Consider the following 16019-nt stretch of genomic DNA (forward strand, 5'->3'; position numbering starts at 1 on the left):
AGAACAGGGCTGCTCAACTTTGGCTTTCCTGTAGATGTTGGCCTACAACTCCCATAATCCCTGGATATTGGCCACTGTTTCTGGAAATTATGGGAGATGTAGTCCAAAACCAGCTGGGGGGCCTATGTTGAGCTGGCCTGCTTGACTAGAACAACCAAACTCTTCCCACAGCAACATCAAAAGTACTATGATAGCACTAATGAAAAAAGAGGCAATGTAGCAACAATGATCACACGCACAAATGCCCTAGCAGTTTTGTCACCACCCTTTAATCACATCACTCCTGACGACACTCCAACATTAGTCATGCACTGAATGCACCAGTCAAGATGTGATTAGATGAACATCATCAGGGTGTCACTTGACTACTTCAAATCATCTGATGCAGAGGACTGAATCCTCACACAACCCAAACACAGGCAGGAGCTGTGTTTTTCCAGGGAAATGCAAGCAGGAAGAAGTGCCATTCTAATACAGCACAAAGCAGGGCAGCTACTGATACCTGCAGTCACAAGCATCAGAGCTCCCACAGCTAGGGGCTCAACTCTCCTGGCATCCTAAATAGCAGCAGCTTGTTAACAAACACCGCTTGACCAGAGAAAATTCCAGGGTTGCCCAGAGAAGGAAGAGATCCCTTTTCAATCACAACAGTCAGCCAGCTCCATATTCCAGGCAGGTGCAAGCCTGCACATAGAGGCTGGGTGTGGCAGGACCCCTAGAACAAGCATTCCAGTCCTGCTGGAGAACCAAAGGTCCCAATGTAATAAGCATGCCAAGTGTCTGTGAGATGGAAACAAGTTTGTGTTTTTTTGGGGGGGGGGCAGGGAAACATGAGGGAATCCGTTTGGACAAGACTGTGGAAAACAATAAGAAGATAGCTTAAAGGAGACAATCCCCTTTAGCTTTTTGGTAGCGCCATTGGAAAATATACCGTAGTAGGAAACAGTTTGAGCCCTACCTTCATATATGGCAAAGTTTGCTCTGTAAACCACCAGTATAAACAAAAATGGAGAATACTATGATTTAATTATTATATAGAATTAAATGGACCTCGGCATTTAGGCATTTTGTTTGTGTCACTTATCACAATATCAGATATAGAGGCTATTCTCACAAGCAGCCTAACTCAGGTTAGGTCAGCCCAGCCTTGGTAAGGCTGCTCACGTGGAATGCTGGGAACGTTCCCAATCCCAGCACTCCCGATCTGCCCAACCCTACTTTTTAACCCAGCCTTTAGCCAGGGTTAAGGGTCTGAGCGTGCCCTTAATCATGGCACTGGGGTTGTGTGCATGCTTGGTCTGCACGCAGCCCGAGCATATACCAAGCCAGGCAACAAGAGCTCCCAGCTGAGGGAGGATTCCTCAATGCACTTATTGTGGGATGCCGGACTTCCTCCTTTGGCTCTCTGCTCAGCCACTTGCCGCAGTGCCACTTGTGTGCCACAGCAAGCAGTAGAGCAAACTGGAGGAGATTATGTGCAGGAAGGCAGGCAGGAGCTGACAGGCCTCCCCAGCAGCCCTCCATGCCTGCTAGGCTGTATGGTAATATGCACGACCATATAATCTAGGGATGTGCAGGATCACACCTACCTTCCCCCCAGACAATCCTCCTTGTCTTCTTGGTAGAGCTCCTCGTGAACCCACACAAGCAACTCTGCAAGGAAAAGCACAGTGATCTGGAGGCTGGAGAAATACAGCCCAGCCTTCACAAATCCCACAATGCACCACTATAGGCGCCCAGCTCTGTGGCTGCTTGGGCAGGCCGTCCTAGCAGACGTACAACTGGGTACCTACCTCAGTAATAGCCTGAGTAAAAAAATTGGGCTACCCTGCAAGGCAGTGCCAGGATTGGGTCTCATCCTGCACTCCTCAGCAGTCTTACATGGGAAAGGCTGTGCGAGTGAAGTAGGGCTGCTCATGTGAACAGCCTCATTATAGCCTATCACCACTGACACAAATAATAGCAAAAACTACAGAAGTATGATTTTAGAAAATTGAAAAATTAAATAAAATGGGTAATGAATGAGTTTCAAAGCCCAAACTCATTCATACTCATTTAACATCATATTTGTTCTGGAACAAATAGAAACTTTACCAAATGGTCTCCATTTGTTTTTCTCTCATTTTGTTCAAAAAAATGAATACACATGCTTACTATAATCCCTAAAGTTGGGATTAATGAAATTTGCAAGGATGGTTTCAGCCCAGGTAAGAGTTCTTTGACCTCAGTTCTGCCATACTCACACAACCTCTTCTGTACAACCACCAGATATTGAGGTTCTCAATTTTCATTACCAATTACTTGTACAAATAGCAAGTTTTTTTTCTGATATCAAAATGGAAATCTACTCTGCTCATATTTCAGTTCCTAATCTCTACTCTAGAAATAGCCAATTTATTCTTGCCTTTTCTTGCTCTTCATGTATTTAAACCTTATTCCTTGTCTTGATCACTAAACACAGCACTTCATTTGATTAGTGATTTCAGAATAAAACCCATGCATTTAAACTGACTTTTGAAAATCCAAGTTAAGGTATTAATGTAAAACAATAATCTGGATTGTTCTTATTATAATTGATTTTAATTGGGCTTTTATTTTATTTCAGTAGGGTTCTCTAATAGTATTTTGCATACTTTTTGATACCCTCTGTCTGCCTTTTTGCTTGGCAATGAGGCTATCCATTTAAATAGGTGATAGCAAGTGATCCCTTTGCATCCTTCCCCAATGAGGCTTGTTTTGTGTGCAATAGTATTAGCCTTACTAATATATGCCTCTAGTTTATCTGAGAGATAAATGAGGCAAATGCCTGTAATTTCATGAGAATCTCCCACTATTCATTATGTAACACTGGCTACTTTCTAGTAGAGATGTGCACGAAATGGATTCGTTGAAACAACGGCCAAGACAGCTTTTTCAACAAATCAGCCTTGAAATGTATTGAGTGTTTTGAGCACCATTTTGAGGCCTGTTTTTCTGGGGAGAGCTGGTCTACTGATTGGGGCCGCTGGGTAGACCAGCTCTCCACTCTGAACTTAGCATGTCAACCCGCATTGGAGGATTGGTCTACCCACCGACCCCAAACAGACTAGCTCTTCCTGGAAAAATAGGCCTCAAAATGGCACTCAAAACATTTTGAGTTGATGTGGGGCTGTTTCATTTTGAGCTCGAAACAGGCCTTTTATTTTAAGCAGATTTTGTTTTGAGCTTGAAACACTCAAAGCAGCCTGTTTCAAGCTCGAATCAATTTGAGCTTTAATTGATTTGCACATCTCTACCATAGAGTGGCTAGGTAAGGAAGCTGATTTTATTGATTTCTTATAGAATTTTTGGATGATGTTTTCAATTAGTTTTAAAATATCATCCTTGATTTCTTGCTCACATTTTGAGCACAAGTACTCTGTGACTGGCTTTCTTAGCAGCTGGTACTAGCTGAATCTAGTGACTTACTTTAAATATGGAAGAACGTGAACAGTATTCAGCACTGTTCATTTTTATATTTAATAGGCACCTGTATAATCTCATAATACATATGGGACAGAGAAAGAGAAAAGAGGGAATAGCTTGAAGGCTTTATTATAAGTACAGAAGAAGACATTTTTTTTTAACATCTTATGTTTAATTTTAGGTAGTTGACTTCATTCAGTTTGCATGTAATGGGCACTTCACAGGACTGTGACAGAATGTAAGAACTAATGTCACCTACATTAAACATTTTATTTCCCCTCATCCCAGCTCCTGAAAGTCTCATGCAGGCTTTGGAAGAACTGGATTACTTGGCTGCTCTCGACAATGATGGAAATCTTTCAGAATTTGGAATAATAATGTCAGAGTTTCCTGTGGATCCACAGCTGTCAAAGGCTATTTTAGCTTCCTGTGAATTTGACTGTGTAGAGGAAATGCTTACCATTGCTGCCATGGTAACAGGTATTTTCTGAAGCACTTTATGAACCCAGGTCCATAAGGATTTATGTTGAAGTCCAGTACAATAACTAGTGCTATCAGCAAATTAAAGAATGACTACTTAATTAATCATCTGCCATTTAGTCCAACTAATAATGAGAGGAGAGCTGGTCTTGTGGTAGCAAGCATGAATTGTCTCCTTTGTTGAGCAGGGTCCACCCTGGTTTGCATTTGAATGGGAGACTACATGTGTGAGCATTGTAAGATTATATTCCCTTCAGGGGATGGGGCCACTCTGGGAGGAGCATCTGAAGTTCCAGTTTCGCTCCCTGGTATCTCCAAGATGCCTTGGAGAGAGACTCCTGCCTGTAACCTTGGAGAAGCCGCTGCCAGTTTGTGTAGACAATACTGAGCTAGATGGACCAATGGTCTGACTCAATAGAAGGCAGCTTCCGATGTCCCTATGTCCATAAGAGATTTAAATTTTAAAAGGTGGCTCAAATATGAACTAACTAAACACTTGTGTTAGCAGGTATTATGGGGATGCAAGGGAATGGGTGCTATGCCGTGTACATTCCTTATGCACAGTTGCACAATGGAGCAGATGGGGACTTTGTGCTCTTCCTTCCTGTTGAAGTCCTCTGCCGCCATGGAAACACATCACAGAGTGCTGTGGTTTGTTTCCACAGTGACAGAGGGCTTCAGGAGGAAGGGAGAGTGCTGTGCAAGAAGTCTCTGCTCACGCCATTGTGCACAATGTACATGGAATGTGGATACAGAGCAGAGTGCACGTTCCCCCTGCATCCCTGTAACATCTGTGCTTCATTAGTTGGTATGTGAGCCAGTATTACCAAAATACTTTTCTGAAATTCTGAAAGCAAATCAGATATTTATAATTAATTAATTATGCACCATCTATCTATATGGTGCTTTGAAATTGCAAATGATGGGAGGACAGGTCCTTGTCCCAGGGGTTTCACAATCTAGAAAGTGAGACAAGTTGGGGAACCTGAGAAGCTGAGACAAGTAAGCAGGGGAAGAATATGTGATTATTTCATGCATCCATATTTAGGCTGAGTTGTAGTAGGGTATAGACACTAGGAGCTTAGTAACTTGTGACAATGTTCAATTATCTTTAATCTCCCACTTCCTCCATCATTAAAAAGGATCCTAATTAATTAGTCAGGTTTAGCTGGATAGATTGATCAAAGCTTGGAACTCTAAAAACCACAGAACACATAATTAAGTGCTGGTTGAAATGCTATCTCCATATATAATTCTCTAAGGCATACCCATGGCTAATCCTGTGCATAGCAGCTCTCGCGAGAGTTCACGTTCAGAAGCACCTGATTGGGCAGTGAGGATTCCAAATGCAGATAGGGAGGAGGAGCCTGTGAGAGCAGAACCACCATGGTAATTGGCAGTGGGGATTCCATATGCAGTTAGGGAGGAGGAGCCTGTGGCACCGTGGTGATTGGGCAGTAGAGATTCCATATGCAGAGAGGGAAGAGGAGCCTGTGATGGTTAAGGTCAGTTGGAATGCAACTGTTACTGGTCGGAAGATGTTCTTGATTGTAGAGGAGAAAAATCTCTCTCTCTCTCTCTCTCTCTCTCTCTGGATAGTGGGCAGGGGTCTGCGAAGAGAGGGGTTGTGATGGAGGAAAGAGCCCATTCATGAGAAGGAGGCTGCCATTGTGTGAATTAGATGAGGAAACAAGATGAACAATATCTGTTAACTGAGGAAGAGAGAGAGAAAGAAAGGAAAAAAGAAGAGAGGGGAAGAGAGAAAGAAGGAAGGGTGAGGGATGGGCCTGAGCCTGTCAGCAGCCTGAGGGGAATAAGCAGCCATGGCAGCAGCAGCAAAGAAGGGCCCAGTCAACCACAACTGCTGTTTGGGGCTACCGAGGCCATTGGTAGAGGAAGGCAAGCAGGCAAGCAGGCAAGCAGGCAAGAAACAGTCCTAGGCCTGAGGGGAACAAGCGGCCATGGCAGTGGTAGCAGCAAGGAAGGGCTAATGCTGCTGCTGGCGCACCATCCCTGTGGGGAGGAGCAGGAGTGTGGCTCAGGTGAGGAGGTCTCTGGGGATATGGGGCTGCAGCTTAGCCAATAGGCACCAGCAATGCTGCATCCGCGACCAAGGGGGTGAGGGGGAAGGAGTAAAGGAATGGAGGAGTGACCAAGAGGGGTGAGGGGGATGGAAGCTAAGGGATGGAGGAGGAGGAGCAGGAGTGTGGCTCTGAGGTGAGGGGGGCTGTGGCACGGAGTGAGGGGAGCCATCAAGTACTAGCATGCATATGTTCTGTGTAGGTTAAGCTAGTTCAGGTTATTTTATTTATGGCGCAGAAGTTCAGGATCAGTTATCTCACTTCTCTCACAGACATTTGCTTTATAAATATAATAAAACTCAGATACTGGATTTAGTTTTAAATAAATAATAGATCTCTGGCAATGCATTGGCACATTTTACAAACAGTGGCTGACATCCTGACTAATAAAGCGTGTGTGCTTCAAGGGACTGCACGGGTACAACGGGAGTCTATGAGCAATTCTCCCTTGCATTACGAGTCAGGATATCAGCCCCTCTAAATATATTGCTTTACTGTTTGATCTTAAACATATTTAAATGAAGTAAAATCTCATTAATTTTAATGCATGTTTTTCAGGACTGCAGCAACATGTGGCTTAGGTCTAGTTCTCACAAACACTAGAAGAGGTGATAAACTTGTAGCTCAACTTGCAAAATTGTTTGAAGGAAGAGAGGGGCAGTTCTAGGCATAAGGTGTGGTAAGAGACAAAGGGCAGGTAGTTTAAGGGAGAAGACCTTTAAATGACCAAGAGTGACAGAGCTGGACAATCAAAGCTCATAGCAGAGATATATTGGGATATGAAGGCAGAGCAATAGGGGAAACAAGGCCATGGAGGGTTTTGAAGGAAAAGATGAAGAGTTTGTGCTAGATCCAGAATTCATCAGGAAGTCAGCATAGGAATTGTTTTGTGTGAGCAATGAGGGACATGAATTATTTTGGCATCAGAATTCTAGATACATGGGAGGTTGAGGTATGGCAATGGAAGGCCAGAGAAGAGAAGCTTGCTTGTAAGGCAAGTGAGATGACTAGAATATGAATCAGAATTTTCACTGAGGGAGCAGAAAGGCAATCTCTTCGCAATGTTCCCACTGAAAAACTGTAACACTGCATCGCTCGTGGATGTAGCACTTTCTTATTAATTGTTGGCTTGTTTTCATTCTCCTCCTTTCAACAAAAGCTCCTGGTTGTTTTTTAAATCCGCCGCAGGGAACAGAGGAGATTGCAATCGCTTGCTGGCAAAAATTCCTACATCCTGCAGGAGATCATTTTACCCTTATCAATGTGTACAAGGCTTACAAGGAAGCTTGTACAAACTCCACAAGCCATTGTAAGTATGTGTCAAATCTTTTAATGATAGTTTAAGATTCATGCTGAAATTCTTGTGAACAATTCTTTAATCTAGCATTGCTTCTGTATCACCTAAAAGTAAATAGCAAATGTTATGAGAGAAAGCAACCCCATTCTGCCTTAAAGTGGTTTATAATCCCAAACAAACAAACAAACAAACACACACAGAGAAAAGGGAAGGAATCAGAACAAGAATATGCCCATAGGCAACAGTGGTCTTCTCAGACTGAACATGGTTATTTAAACACAGGATAATATGACATTTTAAATTAAAATGTCAATTAAAAGACAAATGAAGCAAAACATTTAGTAAGGACAGCAGTAAAAATGTTTTAAGGCATTTCTTAGAAGCAGCAAGAGAAAAAATGATTAATGTGTTCAGGAAAAAGTTTCTTGGCACAGGTGGGAAGCGTAAGAAAAGGACAAAGGTGGTTGATGAAGAGATTTTGGGCCTTGCAACAAAAAGCTCAAGCCATAACAGAATGGGAATAAAAAAGGAGTGATGAGGCACACAAAACTATTGAGAACCTTAAAAATGAATAACATAAGTTTAAAAAGAATATGAAAGAAATGTGAGAACCAATGATGAGCACAAGAAAGCAGTAATGTGATTGTCATGGTGAGCAAGACAAATAATGCAAGCTATATAATTCTGGATTTTAAAAAAGTATTAAGTTTAAAACTGGGAAATCAGAAAGCAATTTCGGTTGTTTTTATGTAATAATATATTTAAAAAATCCGTATCAAGCCAAGTAGAAAATAGGAAGCTTGCTGCATTTTGTTTTATTTCTCTATCCTGTTAAGAAAGACTCCTCTCTTGGGGTTATGTGAACGGTTTGAGATTCACTAGCTGGGCCATAGTCTGTGACAGGGGTCTCAAGCTGCAGCCCTCCAGATGTTGTTGGACATCATCCCCAGTCACAATGTCCAATAACCAGGGATGGTGGGAGTTGTAGGCCAATCAATATCTGTAGGAATGCTACAGTTTGAGACCCTGGTCTCTGGCTCCAAAGAAGCATGGGTTAATTAAAAACAAACAAACAAACCACCAAACACTTGTGCTACTCTGTAAACTCTTGCACAAGCACTGCACAAGCCCTCTTTCATGATCAGTGAGAAGGGCTACCAGGTGCACAGGTAGGAAGGCTGCTGGAACATACCTCCCCCACAGAAAATCGTTGCGTCTCTTGCTGACTGAGCAAAGAGGCAGCTGTTTAAAGTGGTGATTCTCTTTATTTAGCAGGGGGAGAGCAACTGACTTTCTACATCCCCAGCACAGCTTCCCTCCAGTGGTTGTTGTTGGTGTCTATCTTATGTTTCTTTTTTTAAATTGTGAGCCCTTTGAGGACAGGGAGCCATTTTATTTATATCTACGTAAACTGCTTTGGGAACTTTTGTTGAAAAGCGGTATATAAATATTTGTCGTATTTGTATTCAGATCCTTGTTAGGCATGCAGTTTGTGTGCCCACATGGACACTGCCCCCAGCAGTGCAGAGGGTCAGGGGCCAAGACGCATCATACTGCCCTCCGGAAATACCATAATGCACTGCACACTCACATGGGTATTGTACATTGTGGGTATCCCCCTAGCATGGGCCGGGAGTCCCACAATCTCCCAGTCTCAGCTGCAAGCAGCCGATGCTGGCAGCCGATTCAGAAAATAGGGCTAAGGGAGTGCTCGCTCCCTTAAACTCATTTAAGAGCCTGGCTGCTCTGATGGTTTTGCCGCTGAAGTGCCACCAAGATCGGGCATGATCCTGGCGGTTCTTACAAGCAGCCAAGACCAGGTTTGGCTTCCTTGGCCCAATTTTGGCTGCGCGTGAGAATAGCCACCACTTCTTGTTGCAGTGCAGGCCTTAATGTACTGTGGGTTGCATTACAATACAAGAAACATGGTAAATACATAAGATATAGGCTGCAGCATAAACTTTAGTGGACCATAAAAAGATTTTGAAAACAGCTTGAACAAAGTCTGAGCAAGAGCTTGTGCAAACAGAGCTTCATTATTTGGGCTCATTTTCATCCATTCATTCATCCATTCATTCGACTTCTATACCACCCTTCCAAAAATGGCTCTGGGCGGTTTACACAGAGAAATAATAAATACATAAGATGTATCCCTGTCCCCAAAGGGCTCACAATCTAAAAAGAAAAACAAGATAGACACCAGCAACAGTCACTGGAGGTACTGTGCTGGGGGTGGATAGGGCCAGTTACTCTCCCCCTGCTAAATAAAGAGAATCACCACATTAAAGGGTGCCTCTTTGCTAAGTTAGCAGGGGTAACATTTTCACATATAATATCTTGTCCCTTGGATGGAAACAAACAGAAAAGGTTTGTTGCTAGTGGAAGGACATGCTGGCTCCAAGCCTATGTTTTAAAAAGCAAGAATTAATCCCATTAAGGGCTTTTGTGCAAGGCAATATTGCAAGTCTGTAATGGGATCCCATAGTGAAACAATATAATTTTACATATTTTTTCCTCCTAGACTATGATATTGAAAAGTGGTGTCAAGATTATTTTCTAAACTGCTCTGCATTAAAAATGGCGGAAGCCATTAGAGCTGAATTGGATGACATTATGAGACGAATTGAACTTCCCATTTCAGCACCTGCTTTTGGATTGAAAGAAAATGTATTGAGGATAAAGAAAGCTCTCTTATCTGGTTACTTTATGCAAGTAAGGAAAGCTATTAGATAGCATCATCAAGATTTATTAACATTATGGACTACAATATAATCCAAAAATGTTGCTTTCATTTGCACTGAATAACAGAATGCATTGTTTGATTCCTATACTGTCCCCCGCCTCCTCTTTATTTCAGTTCTCTAGCTTAGACTGGTCTTCTTCCAGTCTAACTACTGGCTGACATCTAGAGCAGGGGTTCCCAACCTGTGATCCTCCAGATGTTGCTAAAACATCTGGGCTAGAAGCCCAGCAGAGAGAGAAAGGGAGAGTCCATCTAGCTCTCACCCAGTGCTGCCTGGAGTGAGAGACCAGGTGGGTGATGGGGCTCCTTCTGCTGTTGCCTGCCTGCTTTTGCTTCCCCTGTGGGGCTGCAGCCTCAGGTTAACATCTGTGGGAAGTGGGGGCAGCACTGGGACCAGCCCCTGAGTGACTCAGCTGTTCCTCAGGTCACCTGCTCAGTTTTGGGCTTTATAGGAAGGCTCCTTGTGGCAGCGCACCCGCCACTGAAGGGGCGACACCAAAGGGGGTTGCCCATTTGGGGAAGCCACTTCGGGGAGAATGAGGGCGAGGGCTAGAGGACTTCTGTTTAATTAGTTTTAAGCTGTTTTAGACTTGGGTTGAAATTGTGTAATGTGTTTGGGTTAATCTGAAGATGGGGGGACAGGGAGTGCCTTCGTTGACTATGGGGCAGCCATTCTGGTGGTGGTGGGGAATAGAAGAAGTAATGTTGGCAGGTCAGTGGGCCATTCCAGGTGAAGGGTAGTTAGAAATTTAATAGCGGTCTTCCCTTCCGGCTGTCCTGCCAGCTCTTTGACCTCGGGGAGCACTGCCAACAACCCACATAGCTTTTCCCTGCTCCTCTGTAATAGGGATGTGCATAAAACCGGTTCTCCCGGTTCGGTTCGGGTCCGAACCGGGTCCGGACCGGACCGGGGTGGTTCGGTTTTGGTTTTGCCAGACCACCCCCGGTCCGGTTCGGATCCGAACCGGTTCGGATCCGAACCGAACCGGTTCGGATCACAAAAAGTGGCTGGTTTTGAAGGGGACATTGTGTTCTACCTGCCACCCAAATTTCAAGTCGATTGGACCTTCCTCTGATTTTTTACAAATTTTTTTCAAAAAATAAATTTTTGCCCATAACTCACAATGTGGAGCCCTTAGGGGCAAAAAAGCTGGGGTGGGTGGTAGCCACCCATGGGTGTCCTCCACCCCAAAAATCCCAAGGCAATTGGTGGCTCCTAGTATTATTGGTGAATTTCTGAAGAAAATTTTTTTTTCCATTGGCTAGAATGGGGGTTTGGGGCTGCCCCAGACCCACCTCTGTGGGGTGGCAGCACCCCCAAAGTGGGTCCGGGGCCATGGCAAAAATGCCCTCAGTCCCTCCCAGCAATCCCCGTAGAGATAGGAGTGATGGTTCTGTTGTTTTTCTGAGGTATTCTGAGTGTAGATTCTATGATAGCTTATGAGATTTCCAATGAGACACCATGAATCCACTCTCATTTGCTATCACAGAATCCACACTCACTCAGAACACCTCAGAAAAACAACAGAACCATCACTCCTATCTCTACGGGGATTGCTGGGAGGGACTGACGGCATTTTTGCCATGGCCCTGGACCCACTTTGGCGGTGCTGCCACCCCACAGAGGCGGGTCTGGGGCAGCCCCGAACCCCCATTCTAGCCAATGGAAAAAAAATTTTTCTTCAGAAATTCACCAATAATACTAGGAGCAACCCAACAATTGCCACCCCATCTTTTTGGCCCCTCTCTCTGGGCGCCCTAACACGTAACACCTAGTCAGTCCATCTTAATGCCTACCTACTACCACCACTCCTATCCAAGCAAGTAAGAGGAGGACACTCAGAGAGACAACACCCACTCTCTGATCTAACAAAAAGGCCACTGCTGTGCTGCCTGCCAGCACAGCAGCAGCAGCGGAGCAGCACACTAAGCACAAGAGCAGCACACACAGAGAAGAAGCAGGAGGCGGAGCAGCAGAGCAGCAGACCTGCCGCTCTGCATGATGGGTGACGTGATGCCCAAAGAAACCACCGCCTCACTCAGTGCCTGCCACTGACTAGGCCCGACAGACAGAAGCCAGCCAACCTGCTCTGCTCTGCTCTGATGCTCCGCATGGATGATGCACACACACCCTACATCTGCATCCCAATGACCAGACCAGACCAGACCAAGTGCGCAGAGTCAGCACAGGCCAGCAGCCACCAGCCCAGCAACAACAACAGCTACTACTGCTACCACCACAACCAGTGCTGCCGCTACAATAACATTCCCAGTCCAGTCACGCACGCCACAGCCTGAGCCTAGCACACAGCCAACAGCTGCTGCCAGCCAGTGCCTGGCAAGCCCAGCCAACATGAGGAGGAGAGAGCTAAGTAGACGGCGCACGCACATCACCAACCCATCACGACGGCGCAACTGCAAGGGGAGAGGGCACAATTACAGGCAGGAGGAGGAGGAGGAGGAGGAGGCAAGGCAATCCTAGCACAGATTTGAAAGTTTAAAATCCACCAGGACATCTTCTAGAATCTAGACTTCTGTTTTTTCTACCACCAGCTGTAGTGTCTAGTTAGTCAGTGTGCTGTGCAGCTGAGCTGCATGTGAGGAAGGATGATTGTAGCTAGTTCTTTAGTTTCAGCAGACTGAGCATTGAGCATGGGCAGTGGCCTTGGGAAGCAACACAATTACACGACACTCACCTGCTGCTGCTGGTTCTAGAAGTTGCCTCTTCTCGTCTTTTCACCTCTTCGTGTGTGTGTGTGTGTGTGTGTGTGTGTGCAGTGAGTGCATGCCTTTTGCCTTGCTTGAAAGAAATGCTTCTCTGGTCCACCACCACATATCTGCTCAAGGACACAGAGGCCCAAGGCAGAGGTGGTGGCACCAGTGTGAGTGCATGTGTGCTGGTGGTGATTGCCACCACAGGTGTTTTGTGTGTGTATGTGTGCGCTGCTAGCTAGGAGGGGGGAGGGAGGCAGGGAGGGAGGCAGGGAGGCAGGGGGGAGGAAAGGGGAGGGGGAGAGGGATGTAGAGGGGATTGAAGGGGGGAGGGTCCGGCTCAGAGTTGGTCAGCCACATATTTGTGCACACACGTGCTCACGTGTGTGCTTCGGTGGGAGAGACCAGACTCTCATCATCTGCCAGACCGGGGTTGGGGGCAGGTGAGGCGGTGGTGGGCTGGAAGGGAGGGAGGATGGAAGGTGGTGAAGAGGAAGGGGAGAGGATGAGAGGGGAAGGATGGAGGGAGGCATGGGGGGGAGGGAGTTGGGGGAGGAAAAAAAACATGTAGACTGACACACACTACACACAGAAAGCATCCACACACAGACACAGTGCTAGGCATCCATTCACACAGACAGACAGACAGACACACAACAGGAAGAGACAGACTGAGCCTGCACCACACACACACACACACACAGACCCAATTCCCCCCCTGCACAGTTATCAATCAATATGTTGTGTTGGCAGCCAGTTCATTGCTATTCTGATGGTTTTGGGTTTTTTGCCATCAGCCAACATCAACAGTGACCACAATCAAGATGAACATAAGATGATAATAATTCATTCGTTTCATTTGAAAAAATCACCCAGTCATTTTCTCCATGTAAACCAAGCCCCCCACACATGATTTCTGGCAACATTTTCAATAAAATCAATTCATTTGGCATTCATCATTTTGTTCTCCCTCTGTCACCTTTTTTTCTTTCTTTTGCATAATTTTGAGGCTTGATTTTGACATTGGGTTTTTAAAGAAAAAATTATTTACATGTTTATTTACATACAGTATTTACATATCTACACTGCATTTTAGAACGTATACCCGCCGCTGCCGCTAAGTCTAGTACTCCGTGGGCTGTGCTACTTTGGGGGGGTGTGCCGTGCCCACGCCAGGTCCCCAAATGCTGACAGGTGGATAGATAAAGGGCCTGTGCTGGTCAGCATTGGGTTTCTTTTTAGGTGGGCGTGGGCATTGTAAACATCTGGCCAGTCGCAGCACTACAACTACTACTACAACTGCATCTCTGTGTGGGCACACTACACGCTGCGACTGGCTGGCACGGCTCAGCATCTGTCACGTCAGCTCAGCTAGAGGTGGAAGGGGGGAGGGTAGGGATAAGCACAGAGGTCGAGCCAGGCAGGTGACCAACCATGGGGCAACCCACGGTAATCACTCGCCCGTCTCAAACTGCAGCTTGGGGTAGCCCAACAGGGGGAGGTTCACCTTAAGGAAGACCAGCTGCTCCACCAGACCAGGGTCCAAGCGGGAGCGAGAGGGTGTCACCACGTCCCCGGCACGTGAAAACACCCGCTCGCTCTGGACACTGGTTGGGGGGCAGGAGAGGAGGCGCACAGCCACCACCGCCAGGTCCGGCCAGACTTGGCGGCGGCTCGCCCAGAACTGTGCGCAGTCCACGCCGTCTCCCTCCACAGGCTCCTCCAAGTACTGCGCAACGCATTGCTCAGCACTGGAGGGGGGCCTGGCAGGTCGAGCCTCCCGCATACCAGGCATGGCGCCATAGCAGAACCGCTGAAACCACTGGGCGGATCTCGAGTCGGTAGCAAATGGCTGCTGCGATGGCGCCGCCTGGGATGCCGCGCTGCTGGACTGGGAAGAGGGAGGGGAAGGGGAAGCTGACGCCGGCTGGCCACCCATGCTGCTGCTGGGTGCGGGTTGGGCCGCGAGGGCTGCCCCCGCACCACTACCAACACCCTGGTCTCTGCGGGCCCTAGCGGCCTCCTCCTCCCTAACCTTCTCGACCAGGATGCCCTTCCACCTGGGCAAGTCGTCGGCACTCACGGCATTGCCCTTGAGGGCTGGGTGACAGAGACAAGCGAGGACATACTCCTCCCTGTCTCCCAGCACATCAACGAGCCACTTGTCAACCCCAGACCTCAGCCTCCCAGCCAGAGCACGACCCTCTGGCGTGGTCAGAGAGATATGGAGTCCACCCATCAGCTTCTCGAGACCAACAGCTGTGGGCAGCGCCTGGCTCAAGGGAGTGGTGTCGCCACACAAGCCCTTCGTGGCAAGCTGGAAGGGCTCGAGTGCCGACACCGCCTCGGACATCTGCTTCCACTCTGCGTTTGAGAAGTCGCAGACATCCAAGGACTCGTCCCTCGCCAGGGCGACAAGGGCTCTCTCCTGCTCCAACAGGCGCTGGAACAGGAGGAAGGTGGAGTTCCACCGCGTCTCCACATCCGTAGGGATGAGATGGCGAGGAAGGCCAAGGTCATCCTGCTTCTGGCGAAGCAGTCTCCTGGACTTCTCGCTGCGGTGGAAGTGGGCGGCCAGCTTGCGGGACTTATCCACAAGCGTGGCCGTGGCAGCAACAGCAGCTGGGATGGGGCGGGCCCCCTTCTCCTGGGACGCCTTCAGCTCCTTAAGGCCAAGGGCGTCCCTGACGGTCAGATGGAGCGTGTGTGCCATACACCGTATGTTCACACAGTCCATGACTGTCTCGACAGCGGCGGTAACGTTGGCTCCATTGTCGGTGACAATGAAGCCGCGGGAGAGGTGTGGACACCCGCCAATCCACTCCTCTATCTGGCGGTCGAGTACGGCTGCCACCTCCTCCGCGGTGTGCCTCGTGTCCATCGTCTCCACGTGCAGGACGGCCCACCTGTGCCGTAGTGCAGCGGGAGCCGCGCCGGACCCGGAAGCATCGCCCGCGGAGGTCCCCTCACTCTCCGGTCCCCACCAGTGGGCAGTGAGGGCCAGGAAAGAAGCGTGCATCCCACTGACACTGTTCCAGAGGTCAGTCGTGAAATGCACGCTTGTCCCGGCCGGACCTGCACGCAGCTCGGCCGACACGAGCTCCCTGCACCGGCGGTACAGGGAGGGGACCACGTTCCGGCTGAACGTCGTCCTTGAGGGGATGACGTATTCGGGAGCCAGGTATTGGAGAATCCGACGGAAGCCGTTGTTCTCGACCACCTGAAACGGCTGGTCATCGGTGGAAATCATCTCCCCTATGAG

The 16019-nt window shown here is 47.4% G+C and overlaps 1 protein-coding gene across 12 annotated transcripts in view; it reads left to right on the forward strand.

Annotated features, from left to right (window-relative positions):
- The window catches only part of DHX32 (DEAH-box helicase 32 (putative)), an 80332-nt gene that overhangs the window by 51281 nt on the left and 13032 nt on the right, over nt 1-16019 (forward strand). For 11 of the 12 annotated variants that reach the window (XR_008320334.1, XM_053312856.1, XM_053312850.1 and 8 more), the window contains 3 exons: nt 3733-3924; nt 7165-7314; nt 9824-10014. Coding sequence is in view for 11 of the 12 variants with exons in the window: in XM_053312856.1 (XP_053168831.1) it covers nt 3733-3924; nt 7165-7314; nt 9824-10014 (533 nt within the window). In the remaining variant the exon portion in view is untranslated. Of the gene's footprint in view, nt 1-3732; nt 3925-7164; nt 7315-9823; nt 10015-16019 lie in introns of those variants that run through there. The other variant, XM_053312860.1, reaches the window with a different exon arrangement.

Source organism: Hemicordylus capensis, chromosome 3 (assembly GCF_027244095.1).
Source record: "Hemicordylus capensis ecotype Gifberg chromosome 3, rHemCap1.1.pri, whole genome shotgun sequence".
NCBI lineage: Eukaryota > Metazoa > Chordata > Lepidosauria > Squamata > Cordylidae > Hemicordylus > Hemicordylus capensis.